Here is an 18,618-nt window from a genome sequence, read left to right on the forward strand (position 1 = left end):
CCACCGCGCTTCCCAAGCGGCGCACTTATCCAGTGCGCCACCGGGCCGGCCCTGAAGCTTGATTATTTTAAACATTAATTTGCTCATATCTTATATGGGTTTGTGTTTAAAAAATAAATAAATAAATAAATAAGCAATGTAATCCTAGTCCCAAACCCTGTTTTATCACAGAAGTTTTTTGTATGTAAATGTTAAATAAATAAAAAATAATGCAAAAATCCAACGGCATTGTCTCAATAGTATTTTATTTAAAAGTCCACAATTACAGCACTTATAATAACACAAAACATTTAAGAGTGACAAGGGCTTCCCTGAAGGAAAAACTTTTCTTGTAAGTAGAAGGAATGGTGCCTTGTGCTTAAAATGTGTGGAATTTATAGTGCAGTGTGGGGCTCACACTCAGCAGATCAACAGAATCCACCATTTAGGGAATAAAAATGACTTCCAAGTTATTCTGAAATTGGGGAAGAGGGTGAATGGCACAAATTTGAAGACTTAACTTGGCCCAGGTTAAAATCCAAATGAAGAAGCATGAGCAAAACCACCTTAGTACTGACTACCATCTGCTGACATACTCCACGAAACAAAATTACAAACCAGTACCCTTTAAAGAAATCTATAAATACCTCTCTCACATTTCTCAAATTCAGTATCATGGGAGTCACATAGTGATATTCCTGTATTAGCCAGATAGGTGAGAGAAATAATCAAAAAGAAGCAATTAACAAACATCATGATGGAGGGGTTCATAAATTAAATTTGTATTTCATTTTACCAAGTTTTTATAGTATTCTGCCCTGTGAACGTGTCCTGAGTGTGGCAGATACTATTTAAAAACAATGACAAGAGTATCTTTAAAGTATAGAGGGAGTTCAGAGGATAGGACAGAAATTTTTTTCTACCTTGATTATCATTAATCAGCACCATAAAATGTTAGCTGCAAATAATCACGTAGGTAAGCCTAGTCCACCAAAAATAAGGTTTTAGTAAGTGGATAAAATCTCATGAGGAACAAGTTGCTTAGGATGGTTTTGAAAAAGTAACTGACAATTTAACCATGAAAGATACAGAATATAGGGCATAACACGGTAAACTGAAAAAAAGTTTGGTTTCAAAATTCATCTCTGGAAAACATAGCTGGGAAACAGTTCCTTTAGATAAGGCTCAGGTTGATTTAAGAATGGGGCTGGGGTGTCTGCTTCTCTATGCTGCTTTTCCAGCACTGTACTGCCTGTAGTGGAAAAGACTCTTGGAGTCCACATTGCGAGATTTCTGCACAGCTTCAGCAAAAAGTTTGGTCACCTGAAAATATAATGGTAGACATCTTAGCAACCCACATGGGATGAAAGTGAATGTTTAATGAATCAGGAGTGTAAAGTCCCAAGTGCCTTCCCCCAATTTTCAAAGGGACATGTGATGAAAGGCATAAACATTTTTATTTAATGGGGATTTCTCCTATATCTCAGATCTCACCATGAATAAACTTATTTACTCCCCCATAAGGATTAAAACTGACTTGGGAAAAAATATATTTGATGGGCAGAAAGTTAATGAGTCTCAAAACTGTGTTTCTCCCTGTGATAAGTTTGGTGAGTTATGTCCAAGTGAAACTGAACATGCCTCACGCAATCATTTTCTGTCAATTGGACAAGAGCTTGTACTACATCTCGACCTCCAATTATCATTATCAATTATCATGTTTTTACATGGTGGCTTTCATTTAAAAACTATGGAATAAAAATTGTATATTTTATTCCACGCCACACTATCACTCCTTATTTGAAGGATAATTGTATGCGTAATGAGAGCTATCGCCGTCTGCGGCTTTTGATTATTTCAATTGTTTGATCACTAACTCTCCCATTTAGGCCATGACCTACCATGTTAGCACCATTATTTTAGTTTCTACTAGAAATTCCTCTCTATTCTGAATGTTACAAGGAAGAGAAAAGAGAGATGTGTATATATTGATTAACACTCTTAAGGGAGGCACAGAAACAAAAACCCCATGCAGCCTATAGCTAAGGAAAAGAACATACCTGAAAATTAGTAAGGAGAGGGATTCCACTGTCCACAGCTGTCCTCCGAATCACATAGTTATCATGCACAAACTTTGTGTTGTTATTGGGGAGGTTAATCACTAGGTCAATGCTACCATCTCTAATCAATCTGGGAGAATAAACAAAATTAAAAAAATGTACAGGTGACAATGAATATTTTATAATTAGTTTATAAGGTACTAACATAAATTGCTCCCTTAACCATTCTAGTCAATGCTGTACTGAGTTAACTACCACCTGCCTTCCTCTATTCCTAAGTAGATATTTAAGTTACACCCAACCCATTTGAGGATTATAATTTTTTATTGTGTTCTTGAAAGAATTCTGATGAAAGTCTAATTAATGAAATGTAAAGTTTTATTTAAAAAAATGCTATTTGTCTATAGTAAGAATTGGTAATTTGATAGATACTTATATATTTTTTACAAAGAGGTTATCCCTCCTGCATTGAGGACACTTCCACCCACATGCTCCCACACCCCACATTAACTCTACTTCACTGCCTGCTTTCCAGGGCCTCTCAGCAGACAGTATGAGAATGCATGTCATCTGACTTTGAATCCAACCATTTTATATTCTATTACTGGGCTGCTACACACACCATGAGACATTTAAATATCAAAAGGTAGTGCTAGTTACTGTTTCACAGAGCCCTAAGCAAGGGGCTTATAGTATTCTTGGAAGCCTACTAAGGTCTGAACACAATGTTATTCTTGTATTAATTTGATAATAATTTATAGGTTGACTTCGTAAAGCTCTAACAAATAGTGTATTGGTAGATTGCATAAATTTGGTATAAGGTAGCCATTCGCTAGGCTGTAATATCCAGGAACAACCGAGAATTATTTCCTATGCACTTATGCCACATAATTCTGTAAGTGTTGATGCAATGGTGTTCCTGAAGGTACACACAATGTGCTGAAATAACGTTTTACAAAATCTACGGTGACACGGTCTAAGGCATAATAATCAACCTGATCAAGGAATGACCAATTACATAATCCAATGAATGACATCATCATTTTGCTCAATATAGTTTCCTGTATGTAAAGTGCTCAATAGATTGACTGATTCATTGATGCACAACCTCAGTGAAATGTAGCTGATCAATCATACTTGATATGCATATATGTACACAATATAAATTTGACATAAAATAAAAAGTGTTGATTACATTCTTCATGCCCTTACTTGTTTCCATCAAGGAAAGCATTCTTACTAGGAAGTATTTTGAAAGATGTAACCATGTACACATATGACATTACTATTCTATAGTAAGAGCAAAGTTCACAAAAGTGAAACTTTACTATCATCCACAGATTTATTCATTTTAAATTGGTTATCTAAGAGGACTTTTAAAAGAATTGTGATTGAATTAAGGTGAAATATTCATATATTAGTACCCAAAGTTAATACTCCATTTTATCTCACAAAATAGTCTGCCTAGTTCTTACTTTCTGATGGAAGAGAGGCTGGGATTCTGTCCTTCCTGAGATGGCCATGCCACTGGGGTGGCGGGGACATTGTTGGCATTGAGCCAATCTGATGTGGCTTCTGTGGCAAAGAGCTGCATTTAAAATAGAAAAATTGGTTACTGTATGGCAGTGATTTCTTGTTTTTATGGAGCCTACAGGGATGCACATGTCATTTAAAACAGAAAGAAGAAAAAACTCGTGAACATGCGAAGTAACATAGTGCCACGGATAAAGACTTGCATTCGGAATTGGAGGCACGGATATTTTAAATATTTTTAAAATATTTGCAGTGAGGAAAAACTTAAGAACCTCTACTGTAACTGCTTGTGTAGAGGAGAAAAATACAGAATTATTCACAGCTGACAATTCATTGTTATAAAGTCAATGAAGCCTCATGGGCCACAGGCCTACCCTGAGCACTGGGAATAATTTTGAACCTTGTGTGGAGGTATTTGTTGCAAAGAAGTTTTGCCTGTAACTGTAAAAGCTGGAAACTATGACATCATGTGGAAACAGGAAAAGAAAAATGGAAAAACATATGGAAATGCATTGGAACTTTATCCCAGTTACATGTAAGCTAAACTTTCTGAGTTTTTAGCTGACAATTCCTATTGAGTTTGTTATAATTTTGTTAAAACTTAAAACTAGTCTTTCTAAGTATTTTGTTCTATTACAGTTTTTAAACTACCAAGTTAGTTAAAGCTTCCAGGTTGAAATGATATATTTTGAACTATTTCTTCTCCTAAGTTTCTGCAACATTTTGCTTTGTGAAGATTTCAATGCTGACAGAAAACAACTTGAAAAAAAATTAATATAACATACCTTGAAACCTTCATTGTGTAATTGTTCAGCCACACCAAGGAATTTTGGACGGAATGATTGCTGGAAAAGAATTTAACAAAATTCACTTCCTAAATATACATGCTCTTTATTTAGTCATATGCAATATGGTATTCCCTAATACCATCATAAAAGACAATGCCTTATGTTTCTAGGTGCTTTATATTCAAAGATGACAAGTTTAATCTTTTTATCCTTCCATAGTGAATATGAGTTCTTAGTTATTTTCCAATATAAAGTCCATCCACATTATCTTGCTCTCTGCTTTTCACATTGTCCCCAAATCTCTTCATTCCCTATTTATCCCACTTAATCTTTGTCTGCGTGTTCAGATCCACCCCAATTCTGCATGCATCCTTTTCCTGATGAAGGAGAATCTGAAAAACACCTCGGTTAGAAGCTTAACACCAAGTCAGCCTTGCCGGCTATTTTGCCTGTTCAACCTGCTCTAATTGCTGGGTTCTAATTTTGTACTGCCCTTTGATAACTAGTCCCTAGTCCCTGCAATAACTCAAACATTTGGAACTCTATTTTGCATTTACTCTGAGGCAATAATTCGATGTGGTTAAAGACTGAGCTCTGAGGTCACTAAGCTGCATTTCAAATCTCTTCACCATTCACTAGTAGTGTGTGCTTGGAAAAGTTAATGTCCTTGAGCTTCCATGTCTTCATTTCAAAAACGGTGATGACAATAATATTTTCACTTCTTGAGGCTCCAGGCTCCACAACTTATTAAACTGTGTGACCTTGAGTAACTTACTAACCACTCTGTGATGCAGTTTCCCCATCTGTTAAATGAGAATAGTAACGGTAGCTGTGATCATTGTGTGTTTGATAGCCTAATTTATAGGTAAGCACTAATTAGGTATTTGTATTGTAACTTAGAACAGTTACTGGCACATTAATAGCTCTCAACAAATATTAATTAATATTATTAAAATACTTGTTTTTCCAGCTCCCAGATGCTAGATTCCTGCCCTTGTATCCTAGTTTTCAAGCCTGGGTTCCTCTACCAGCTGTTACACTTACAACCCAAACCAATTTCCTCCTCATATATGTGCATTATTCTTCCACATAGGCCTCCCTAATGTTCCATCTCACTGTTCAGATATTTTCCTATAGTCCACTGCTGTGTCCTTCCTAGGACTGCAGCTGGATCTGTCTTGTTTCCAGGCCCTGCCTTCCCTGGACTCCTTCCTGCTCATTGCCAACGGGGGTTCCCCCATTCTGAACATACTTCCTAGGACCAAGAGCTAGTATTTGCAAGACAGTGGTCAGGATGAAAGAAAACAAAACTAAGAAACCCTGACCTTAACTTCATTAACATGGGTGTCTTAGTAACTGAGCTAAATAGAGTACTGAAAACCATAGATGGTTAAAAACATACTCATTCTTCTTTAAATGAGAGCATTTTTGCTGGTTTCCCTTGACAAAAGTCTTTAAACAAATGACCTAAGTTGGTTACTTCAGTAAATGCTTTGTAATCTATTTTAAAACCATGCTAGTGATGGTTGAAAAATTATGGATATGATTTTATTTAACTCAAAAACTAAGAATTGTTATAATAAAACATACCAAGGTTCTTGCACAATTTTGAGAATGTTCAGCCTATAAAACCTCCTAATATTTACTTACAAAGGCTTTCTCAGAACAGATCTAAATCCTAGGAAAAAAACCCAAAGACTCCATCCAAATATAAAATTCTTTCAAATTCTGGCCCTCTCAGTCCTAGAACTGCAGTTTTATGAGAAGAAACTATTGGCAAATAGAAAAGATAAATGAAACTGGATGAAATTCAGCTAAGGCAGATTCAGGGGTTATTCATGACAATCTTCTAGAACATGTAACCATCCCCAGGATAGCAGCTTTCCATTTCCACTTAACACCAAACAGGAAGAAATGAGCTTAGATTCAAGAAGCTCATGGCTAGACATAAAAAATAAAATAATTAAGTAAAAAAACAGAGAATAACTCTTAATGACATCTGGACAATTTAATGAGGTATGTGGCAGTCTCTTTAAGAATAGGTCAGGCAGAATAATAGGACAATTGTTCGTTCAAGTTTGCTCCTGCTTGGATAGCAAGGGGCTGAATTAGGTGGTAGATGAGACTTTCTTCATGTTTTGATTCCTCGAGATATACCAAATACACATGAAATATTCAAAATAAACTTCTGAATTTTGTTGTCTCCCAAAAATGGAACATTACCCTGTGACCTTCTGCTAAACACAGAACAGTCTTAAGTAAGCATGAAATCACATTAGAAGGCTCAACATAAAGGTGTCCAACAAACACTTATTGAGAAATTGACACACTAATCCAGCACTTAACTATTCTTAGTCTCTTGAACTTTCCCCTAGCTAAGTCACTGGTAATATATGTGATGACAATAATAAATGATAAAATAACTTTTGACCAGGTTTCTAAAATACCATTTCACAAGTACAGTGGTTCTCAAATTATGGTCCCCGGGCCAGCAACATCAGCATCACCTGGAAACATGTTAAAAATATGAAAATTTGGGCCCCACCCCAGATCTATTGAATTAGGAACTCTGGGAGTCAATCACAGCAATCTTTAGTTTCATAAAACCTGCAGGTGATTCTTATGCACACTGAGTTTTAGAAATGAGAAAGAACAGGGGATAGGAGGACTATCCTTCACTCCTTTTATAATTTGAGGTCAAAACCTTGGCCAAAGTCACAATAAAAAATGTTAAGGGAGGAGTATTAGAATATAATTATTTTTCTTTGCCATTTTAAAGTAAAATAAGTCAGTGAGTCTTCTAAGACCTTCAGGCACCAGGCAGAACCTCATTATGGAGCTGTTTCAGTATCGTCCCCCAAGTGGAAAAGATAAATATCTGACATGACAGTATTGGCAGTTCCCAGCCCGGGAACTACTCTGCCTTCTGGTCTGGGGTATTGGCTTCCATAGGCACATTATAAACTTCTATCAAACATGTATTGAACACTTGTGACACATAAAACAGCCTCTCTACAAAAAGAAATTACAGCTGTCAGCTTGCATCTGAGCAGACTCGGACTTAAAAGCTGATTGAAAATACCTGTGTAAGAAACCATTTGTTACTAAAGGTGAAAAGTACAAGCTGATTTATTTTCTTGGAAATGTTTATAAGGAAGAAATCCTTTAAAAGTGAAAAATATATATATATTTCCTCCAATGATCATTTTCACATTAATCCAACTTCTGACTACAGAAAAGAAAGCCCAGTTAATAGTATGTGATGCCTGTGGATTCTACAGGGACATCCGGATTGACAACTCTATGGTTGTTCCTAATGATTCTCTATTGAAGATAAAAGGTTATTCATGTCACTTGGAGTTGTCTTTTCAAATAAAATGCTTGCTTTGTGTTTCTGAGCAATGCTGAAGCACAGATGTCAGGTTGGTACTTGCCACTCCACAAGCATCACTGAATAGCCCAATCAGAGGGGAAAAAACAGCTAATGTGCTTGGTCTACTCTAGAGTAAATCATTTATTGTTAAAAGGTGATCCAGATAACTTCAAAACAAGGCAGACTGCCTCCTCATAGCAACTAAAAATAAATCCTAATGGGATGAAATTGTGGCTGGAAACACTGCAGGAAAATCAAAGATGATTTTGTTGCCACATAAACCTGCATTATGCCTTGGTATATGGAAAGCCTCCTGGTAGAAACATAGTGCAGTTAATCGTTGAGAAGAATCCTTTGACAAACTCCAAATTGCCGGTTTTTTCCTCCTAAGTCCTAGTCACATAAGATTGATGTAATGAATATTTCAAACTTCCCAGGTAATTTGACCAACAGGATTTAACTTTGGAAGGGCAGGAACGGAGGGTCTGTATGTGTAAAGGAGGAAGGTGAGAAAGAGAAGAGAAATAAAAAATTCAAGAACTGCCATATAACAAGTGCGCACACACACACACACACACACACACACACACACACACACACACACACACATAGGCAACCTGAAATTGCTGGTCATAAATGCCTATTTAAAATATGTATTAAGCTTCCAAAAATAAGAAAAAATATTTTCTGGCTCAGAGTCACATTTTCCTCTACTCCACATTTCTCTGTTCCTTCCATTTTCTCTCTTTGCAATCTGTTTTGCACAACATTAATGATTCAAAGTATGTTGATTAAATCCTTTTACCCATAGCAGGCATTTGGGTCAGGGTGGAAAGATGAAGATAAAAGACTTTTACCTCAAACAAATGGGATAGATATTGACCATCCCCCCATTTATACATGAAGGAATAATAAAGCAAATCAACTGCAACAGTACTGGCTACCAGTGCTCATCTGTGAGCGAAGTTTACACAGCATCATACTAAAGGAATGATTACCTTAAGAAATCAAGATGCAATTATGGACTTTCTTGGGACTTCATTAAATAACTCATCCTCAGCTAGATGCTTTCCATTGTACCTACTAGCCCCAACCCCCATTTATTTATTAACAGTACTATTTCATGCCCTTTCCAGTTCTGACTTTCTATACTCAAAAGAGTTTATATGAATTCTTCTGACAGAGTGGAACTCTATTAAACGCAATGCTTTTTTAAAAGTAATGTCTCCTGAAATATAGAACCCTGATTGCTTTATCTGCAGTTGCTATGAAGCTTAGGTAAACAATTGAGATTAGATTTCATCTCATTCTAACTAAAACCATGTCCAGTGAGTTTTACAGCTATTAACTCTCTAGTTAGTATATTCTGTCATATTTTTTGGTTTAATTTATCAGACTATGCCTCTTTAAAAATCATTGTGATGAAGAGACTATACAAGTACAATTAACTGTCAGTGATGGCAAGTTTTCCTTCCCTCCCATATAAAATAATTCAGAAAATGATTCTTGTCTATCTCTGGAAGTTTAGAGTCCTGCTGACCAATTTTGCCACAGATGTAAATATTTTATTAATTATAATTTGTAAAATATTCCTCTAAAATACTTTTTAAACTTTGTAATATTAAACTACATATTTTTAAATCCCTAACATGATGCACTCATGTGCAGAGAGGAAGTTCTGTGTAACAACTCCTGTAGGTGCTGGAACATTGATTTCTTTAAAATAGAATGCATTGAAAGGTAGCACTTTAATGGACAGAACCTCAGTGCTTTAAGAAAACTCTTTTCAAAAAAAAAAAAAACCTTTTTTTTCTCTACACAGCAAAATTCTGTTCACTGATGCCAAAATCACACAAATACTTCATAGGGAATGAATTAATTTTTGCTTCACATTTCCCTGCAGCACTGGAACCAAACAAGGTACAATTTTATACATCGCTGCCTTCTTAAACTGGTACTTTTAAATGTTAGCACTATATGATTAGTTGTGAAGATGAGGACTGAGGGCATGGTCTCCTCTGAATGCCCCCCAGGACTCCCATTAAACTTTAAGCCATAACTGGAAGTTGGGCAAATATTCTCATACTTAGGACTTAATAATACTTAATACCCATTTATAACGTGACGAGTCTGTCATACGATGTGATTTGTCTCTAAATTGCCATTAAACTTTACAATTGCAAGTCATCTTGTTAGCCTCCGCTCTAACTGTTCACCATAACCCTTCTGGCACCTTTACAAAGCAAAATCCCAAGTTACTCTTCACAGAAACTTCTCCAAAGCCACTACCTTCAGTCCCCAGCATCTAATTTGCTGATATTAAGACACCCTAATGAGACAGCATCTTTAATAACCACCCACTGGCTTGAGAATACCTGGTACTTTTCTAATTATATTTTTATTGAATTTTATGTAACCATGCAGGGTTTGAACTTATTAAAAGCACAACAGGGGTGTTATATAAGACCAGCTATTGTTTCTATAGGACCCAAGAATTACCAATCTCAAATGAAAGTGAATGACCAGTTGGGAAGCACCTACTATTTTTTCAGAAAATTTATAAACAGAACTGTTTGTACACTCTTACAATAATCATTCCAAGGGGTAATAAAAATTTCCTGTCTACCATTTTGCCCTAAGGTTTATGCTTGACATAATAAGCCAATAATGCCCTTTTATTGTATGAAGATACCTTATTATTATCTACTTTGACCTAGAAGCCTTATTAAATAATAATGTTTCAAGAATTTCCATAGTACACTATGAGATATTCTGACTTTCTTAGGCCCATTAAGTCACTGCCCTTCAAGAACTTTCGACCTGTGGTATAGTGTCAAGTTGAGAAAATTTCTCAAATAATGCCTATCTCTTCAACTTTGAATCCTTGTCATTTAATAGAGATTGAAATGTGAAAAACTGAATAAGTGTAAGAAAAGAAGGAGAGGTGATCAGGAGAGGACAGATATGATCTCAGTTTGAGAAATGTTGCATTAGAGACATCCATATAGATGTATCCGATAGATTATTGGAAATATGGGTTGATTGAGGATGAAGATTTAAAGGTGGTAAAGATAAAAGTGTAGATATTGTAGACATGAATGAATTGGCAGGGGAGAAAGTCAGGAGACAGAGACAGACAAAGACAGAGAGAGACAGAGACAGTAAGACCCAGCCTTATGGAAAGCCTATGTTCAGGAGCAGGAGCTAAGAGCAAAACACAGAGAAAAGTTGTAACCAAGGAATAGGAGTGATTTAAAGTTACTCTAAATCCCTTTCAGAACAAATATCCCTTTGCTAGAGACTTTTTCTTTCTGCCTGTCTTTTATTTTATTTTTCTATTGGCTACTGCAACAGAAGGCAGCAAAAATCAGGGAACAAATAGATAACAAATGTCTATTCTTTCTATAAGTTGCTATTTTCTTTAGTGGAACATAAAACAAATCTCCCCTCTTCTATACCATAATTAATGTCCCTTCCCTCAGCCACTCACAGTGTGTGACTGCAGGCAAGCCCACAACCACACACAACTTACCTGGATTCCAATCAGGATGCCTTTCTGGGGTATCTTAAATCCTGTGGAAAGCATTGCCTTTAGAAAGGCTGTATGAATACCTTCACCAAAGCAAGCCACCTGTTTAGGAATAAATGAAAACATAAAATAGAGGAAGCAAATAGTAGTCAACAACCTTTACCAAAAAATCCAAAAAGCAAAAAAAACTAACAAACAAAAAAACGAATATAAATGAAAAGCACTTTACTGGTAGTCTCTGTCCCCAGATTTTATTGATGTTGCCAAAAAAACATACAATCTGAATTCAGGGATGAAAAGGCTGACCATGGCAAATATATCTTATGTTTTTAATTAAGCATAATGAATGAGTAAGCAATTCTTTCTCTATCCAACAACACTCAATGGAGCAACATAACTGGATTCTACTGTGAGTTATTTGAATATGAATCACAGCTTCTGGTCCATAATGTGGTAAGTTTCCAAATGTTAGTATGACTTGTTATTTAAATAATAGTGTATGTCACATATACTATGCAGGAGCACATGAATTCACGGGTCAGGAGCAGAAATGCATAACTGCTGATCAACTGGTTAGCAGTCATTTTGTACAGCATATAAGAAAAGCTTTTGAGAAATTCAATAACTCCAAAAAATCTCAAGGGATCTTTTTTTTTTATCATATTCATAAAATGAACCAAAATACTCTTCTACTAGTATTGAATAACACAGCTATATATAAAAAAAATCCAATTCCAAACTAACATATAATAGTAAAGTATACAGAAGCCTCATCTAGGGTAATTGTGTTACAATATAACTGCAAGTCAAATAGACACAAAGCTATAGAACAAGTGGTATATTTGAGCATGATGGGAGTCAGTTCTGCCACGTACATCATCATCTGGTACAGACCCACCATTATAGTAAATAACACTGATGGCTGAATTCATTTTTTAAGCACATGACTCCCTTACTGTGCCAGGAAATTTCTCATGACTCTAATCTTCAGTCGACCAACAGTACATGCTGCTTTTCACTCCACAATGAACATTTTAATCAGTTAGGTACTGGCCTCAACTAACCCAAGTAATGTCAACATAAGTTAGTGGGTCTCCAATTATACCGAAAGGAATTGGGCAACTTATAAGTATAGATACAATGATACAGAAGAGGATTCAGCAATTTTCTATGAAACCATAGGAAACAGTCAAGTATTCCAGTAAAGATTAAGACTAACATTCTCACTTTACCACTAGGAAAATGAAATGCTCCTTGCTTAGATCAGGAGCTAGAGGTATATCCAATCCTACAACAAGCCATTTGGATTCTGAAAATGTCTCTTTGAAGCATAATTGAGATTTTATAAAGCTAGAATTATTATTCTGATTTTGCTTATAAAACAGGCCTTGTAACATCACACTTTATGACACTTGGAACGATGATTCTTTCTAATAATGGATGAAGAATTCACTCTCTTTATACTTGAGAAACAGATACAATGAAGGGGGAGTTGAATTTATAATTCTCTCATATTTTCATGTTTCAACAACTCCAGTAATGTAGGTTTAGAGGCAGAATGGACTTAAGGAATGAAAACAAATTTGCCACACTAGAGAAAACAGCATGAGAAAAAATAGATCTCTCCCTGAGCTGAACCCTAGGCCAGCTGAAAACAGCCTGGCTACTAGTGACCATGCCATCAAGAGGAAACTGAAGAGCATCTCCTTAAACTTACAGGAAACTTAATGTAGTGTCTTCATTTTAAAGTTAGGATTTCTTGTTTAGTAAATTTTAAAAAGCAGCAAAGGGGCTAAGCGTCCCCTTTCTAAGGGCCCAGCTACAAACAAGGTGTCCATTTATTCCTCACTGCCTGCCTTCCTGTCTCACCTCACTTGTCATCACAGATCTTACTTGTAGCCAGGCAACCATATAAAACGTCACATATTTGTTGCAATTAAATAGTTTCCCCTTTCATGTTTTCCTTAACTTAAACCAAGAAGAAACAATGACGCCTCACAGTCTGATGTTGCCATTCCGATGTGCATTGATGAGAATCTGAAGGTTGCATCTAGTAAGTCTGTCAAGGGCTAGGTGATTCATAAAATGTCCTGACACTGACATGTAGAGAACTTTCTAGAATCTGACAGTTCTCTACAAGAAACACATTTCATATTCTTAAAGAAACCTTCCATTGACACAATCTCAACACTAGTGAAGAGGGACATCCAGTGGCCAGTCCCATTATGGTTTTTAGAAAATCCCCAAAAGGATAACGTTGCTTTAAAAGTGGTCCTGGGATTTTATGCATCTGCAATTCCATAATATTTAGGTTCTGATATGTCTAATACTGTCATTCTATGTATTTCTACTAAAAATACAGAGATCTAGTTTCATGGTAGCAAGGTAGGGAATGAGGTGCTGTTACAGAGAGACCTAAGAACCTTAACATAAAAAAGAAAGACATAAAAGATATTTACTTAGATATCTACAGAAATATTTGAAAGAAGTGCTCAATGTGTAACATGGAAATGAATTAGGAACACATATATTGTATTCCCATGCTGAAATACTAGTGAGAATTTAACTCTGTTTCAAAAAAGTAAAAGGTTCTTCTTTAATTCAAAATTCTTAAGCCTTTTGAGACTTACTCTGATAGCAGAAGTATGTGCTCCTCTTACTACTTAGTAGCTTACTTACTTTACCATATTAAGATTGTAAAACCATAGATTTCAAAGTAAGTATAATGAAAGAATTCATGGATCATTAACTAGTTACCTCTCCAGTGGAAGCCATCTCACATCTCAGAATGGGGTCAGCATCCCTCAACCGGGGCCAGGAAAACATTGGAGCCTGTCAAAAATAATAGGGAGAAAAATATGTGAAGAAAGGTGTAAATGGAGTAAGAGAGAATAAATATACTTAGTGAATCATCTCTCACAGGATTCACTGAGGCTACGGTAGACATGTGAAAAATCTCTTTGGTCCAAGTATCTGACTTGAAAAATAGCTTTAAAAGTCTGTTCCAAGAATTTCTTGAGGTCTTGGCCAAAAACTTGGGTTAAATAATCACAAATTATTTCTGTAAATAGGACCCCTGTGACCAGTCTAGACCAGTGTTTCTAATCTGGTCTAGGCTTATTCTTATTGGAATGGTTTCAAACAAAGTCTACTGGGCATTGGTTTCCCCAAACACAAGTTCAAACACTTTTTTTTTCCTTGATAGGCTTTTAAAACATTCCTCTTCTTGTTCTGATCATTTGAAGTTGTAACAAGCCACCTTGCCAGAAACGGCTGTCTGTAAACCGACTTCTGAGACATTAAACTATTGTTGACGCCTCTTAAAAGCTTTGAAAAACATTCTGCTTGGAAATATTTTTGCTCAGAATTTTCATATGAAAAGGAACACGAGTGCTTCTTTTAACTTATTTTATTGAACAATTCACTAAAAACAGTTCTTTTTCTTGCATATGTCCCTTTATCTGGTCTAGATGATTCCTCCATTGATTCTGGCACCCCTCTAAATTATTATGGGGATTCTAGTTTGGGGTCATTTCACTGGGCCATCTTAGCCAAGTTGTTATATATTCCTGTGCCCCAGCTTCTTTATTCCTCCATCTGTTGATACCCACTGACTTCACTAGTGCTATTAAGATTGACAATGAATAAGTAGTTTGAAAAAAAATGTAAGGTTCATATACAATGATAACTAAAAAAGAAATAAGCTGAAAAATATAGTGCATTTTGAAAAATGCATATCTACCCATCAATATTACTTTTAGTTGGAAATTATGTATGTATAATTACACATACACAAAGGTACTTCAAACAGTTCATAGAAAGATTCATATAACCTTTCAATTTTATTTTTCCATGAACTTTTTGAAGTACACTCTCTTGTGTGTGTGTGTATCAATTTACAATAAGATATAATAAGCATATACCCCTATGTCTATGAATAAAGAAACATGAATTTGAAATTCATATATAGAGTCTCCAAAGGAAAAAAATAATTTTCAGTTGCCTACTACCTGTTGGTCTCAAACAAACAAACAAAAAAATCCTATGTGTATATATCCTCACTAAAAGCCTTTACAATCTATGTTTGTGTCATAGTCTCCAGGAATAAAATGCCACCTCCCTCCAACATGAAGAGTAACATTCCATCTCAATGTACACTAAAATCCACAGCATCCTAAATTACTAACTTAAGCAAGACTAATACTTATTTTTTGATTCAGAGCTTTAACTTAGAGCTCTGCTATAAAAGTCACAAGTCAGGATCACAGCTTTAACATGATTATGGTTGAGATCACTGGTACATATAGGAAAAGAACCTTTTCAAGGCATTGGAAATATGTCAATGTCACATAAATATATCACACAATATAAATTAATTTTATCATGTGCTTCATCTAAGAAATTCAAATATATTTATGTAATATCTCACTAATTTCATGCCTGTCCAGTGAAATAAAGGTCATAATTATAAATAGTCTGTGCACGAGCATACTGAGGCAGCAGGAAGAGCACAAAGGCTTTATTATTAAGGTATTATTAAAAATAAACATATACATTGGAAATTAGTGAACAAAACTTAAATTTTCCTGGTCACTTTTCATAAAGGTGCTATCAATTTCAGCACCACTGTAAACACAACTGCTATCTTACTTTTTCAACAGAAAAAAATGTGCCACTGAAGAAAATAAAGGATAGTTACCTATTTTCACAAGGGTTACGCATTCTAGAGACTTGGCACAATTCAAAAATGGTACAATTCAAGACTTATCCTAACAAAGTATGTCCTGAAAAAAAATGTAAGGTTCATATACAATGATAACTAAAAAAGAAATAAGCTGAAAAATAGAGTGCATTTTAAAAAATGCATATCTACCCATCAATATTACTTTTAGTTGGAAATTATGTATGTATAATTACACATACACAAAGGTACTTCAAACAGTTCATAGAAAGATTCATATAACCTTTCAATTTTATTTTTCCATGAACTTTTTGAAGTACACTCTCTTGTGTGTGTGTGTATCAATTTATAATAAGATATAATAAGCATATACCCCTATGTCTATGAATAAAGAAACATGAATTTGAAATTCATATATAGAGTCTCCAAAGGAAAAAAATAATTTTCAGTTGCCTACTACCTGTTGGTCTCAAACAAACAAACAAAAAAATCCTATGTGTATATATCCTCACTAAAAGCCTTTACAATCTATGTTTGTGTCATAGTCTCCAGGAATAAAATGCCACCTCCCTCCAACATGAAGAGTAACATTCCATCTCAATGTACACTAAAATCCACAGCATCCTAAATTACTAACTTAAGCAAGACTAATACTTATTTTTTGATTCAGAGCTTTAACTTAGAGCTCTGCTATAAAAGTCACAAGTCAGGATCACAGCTTTAACATGATTATGGTTGAGATCACTGGTACATATAGGAAAAGAACCTTTTCAAGGCATTGGAAATATGTCAATGTCACATAAATATATCACACAATATAAATTAATTTTATCATGTGCTTCATCTAAGAAATTCAAATATATTTATGTAATATCTCACTAATTTCATGCCTGTCCAGTGAAATAAAGGTCATAATTATAAATAGTCTGTGCACGAGCATACTGAGGCAGCAGGAAGAGCACAAAGGCTTTATTATTAAGGTATTATTAAAAATAAACATATACATTGGAAATTAGTGAACAAAACTTAAATTTTCCTGGTCACTTTTCATAAAGGTGCTATCAATTTCAGCACCACTGTAAACACAACTGCTATCTTACTTTTTCAACAGAAAAAATTGTGCCACTGAAGAAAATAAAGGATAGTTACCTATTTTCACAAGGGTTACGCATTCCTAGAGACTTGGCACAATTCAAAAATGGTACAATTCAAGACTTATCCTAACAAAGTATGTCNCTAGAGACTTGGCACAATTCAAAAATGGTACAATTCAAGACTTATCCTAACAAAGTATGTCCAGAATTTCTGTATACCAACTAAACCTGGCACCATCATGTGTAAGCTGTATAAACATAGTTTATAATTCACTTGGCTAGCTGGTTTTGAAGTTATGCAATTCTAGATGATTTTTAAAAAATTTTTGAAATGCACAATAGTTCACATAAAGTTGCCTGTAGTGCAACTGCATTGCATTTTTTTATTTTAACATTTATTTGTACATATTTGTGAGGTACAGTATCTATCCTAAAATTAATCAATGTACAGTATATGCATGTATTATTACATTGCATTATTGAAAGGAAATATAAATCCCCAGTCCAGCACTTTAGTTAGAAGGTTCATAGAGTTACAAGATTTTTTATGACAAATTGTTCCTTTAATTTCATTGAAATTCATAAAATGACATAGATTTTTGAAAATGTTACCTTAATTGCAACATAGTCAGCAGGAATTATGGGATGCTCCAATGTTGGAAGAGGTTTCTCATCAATGTTCTCTCCAATCATCACCTTGGTAGCCACATCAATGAAGTCTACCCCAAGAGTCTTGGAAACAAGAGGGAAGGATCGAGAAGCTCTCAGGTTGCATTCAATCACCTGAAGAAATAAAATTCAAAAGGAGAAAGAGGACAGTGAGAGACAATAGCAATAATGTTAATATCCCTCAGCCACGCTGCCATTAACTGGTGACCAGCTCGTAGTTTGCTAGTCCTGACCCTTTTCTCCCCACTGCTTGGACTTTAACTGGCTTCCTTTCNCGTAGTTTGCTAGTCCTGACCCTTTTCTCCCCACTGCTTGGACTTTAACTGGCTTCCTTTCAGTCATTATCCTTGAAGGCTGGATGTCTTCCATCCCTTTCTCCAGTTCCATCCCCACACACTGCTGAAAGATTTAGTTTAATGCACAACTCTCCCAAACAACGCCACACCCCTCCTGAAAAGCCTCCATTGCATTTCCACTGGCATCAGATCAAAGTCTAGTCCTTGAAGGGCTTCTACCCTTTTGCTTCAATAGACCTCTCTATTTTATCTGATGCCACTTTACTGGTCCTAATCTTATTTTCCGAATTTACCTTCCACTATTTCCTTGAAAAATGATCTCACTAAACTGGACTATTCACTGTCTCCAAAAATGTGCTGCTTTTCTCATTCTTATAGATGATGTTCTGTCTATGTATAATGTCCTGTCTACCTTCCTTAACTTGTCAAAATCCCAGCCACTCTTTAAGATTTAGCCCACAATACAAAATCATCCTTGAAGTATTTCATGATTCACCCCAGACCAGTCATATAATACTTAAATATATGCTCATGTGCACATGTGCACCCATACTAGCAAATATGCTCTCTCTGTTTTATAATTCCACTGCCACTTTATGTGCACATCTCCTCCAGC

At 35.4% G+C, this 18,618-nt stretch overlaps 1 protein-coding gene across 1 annotated transcript in view; it reads right to left on the minus strand.

The window, feature by feature from the left end:
- Nucleotides 1-1,018: 1,018 nt before the first annotated feature.
- The window catches only part of CPS1 (carbamoyl-phosphate synthase 1, mitochondrial), a 118,958-nt gene continuing 101,358 nt past the window's right edge, over nt 1,019-18,618 (minus strand). Inside the window, 7 exon segments of the mRNA XM_008580409.1 lie at nt 1,019-1,302; nt 2,040-2,169; nt 3,515-3,627; nt 4,358-4,417; nt 11,266-11,364; nt 14,020-14,094; nt 17,650-17,820. Of these exon segments, the coding sequence (XP_008578631.1) occupies nt 1,204-1,302; nt 2,040-2,169; nt 3,515-3,627; nt 4,358-4,417; nt 11,266-11,364; nt 14,020-14,094; nt 17,650-17,820 (747 nt within the window). The 3' untranslated portion in view covers nt 1,019-1,203.

Source organism: Galeopterus variegatus, unplaced genomic scaffold (genome assembly GCF_000696425.1).
Source record: "Galeopterus variegatus unplaced genomic scaffold, G_variegatus-3.0.2 Scaffold2080, whole genome shotgun sequence".
Lineage (NCBI taxonomy): Eukaryota > Metazoa > Chordata > Mammalia > Dermoptera > Cynocephalidae > Galeopterus > Galeopterus variegatus.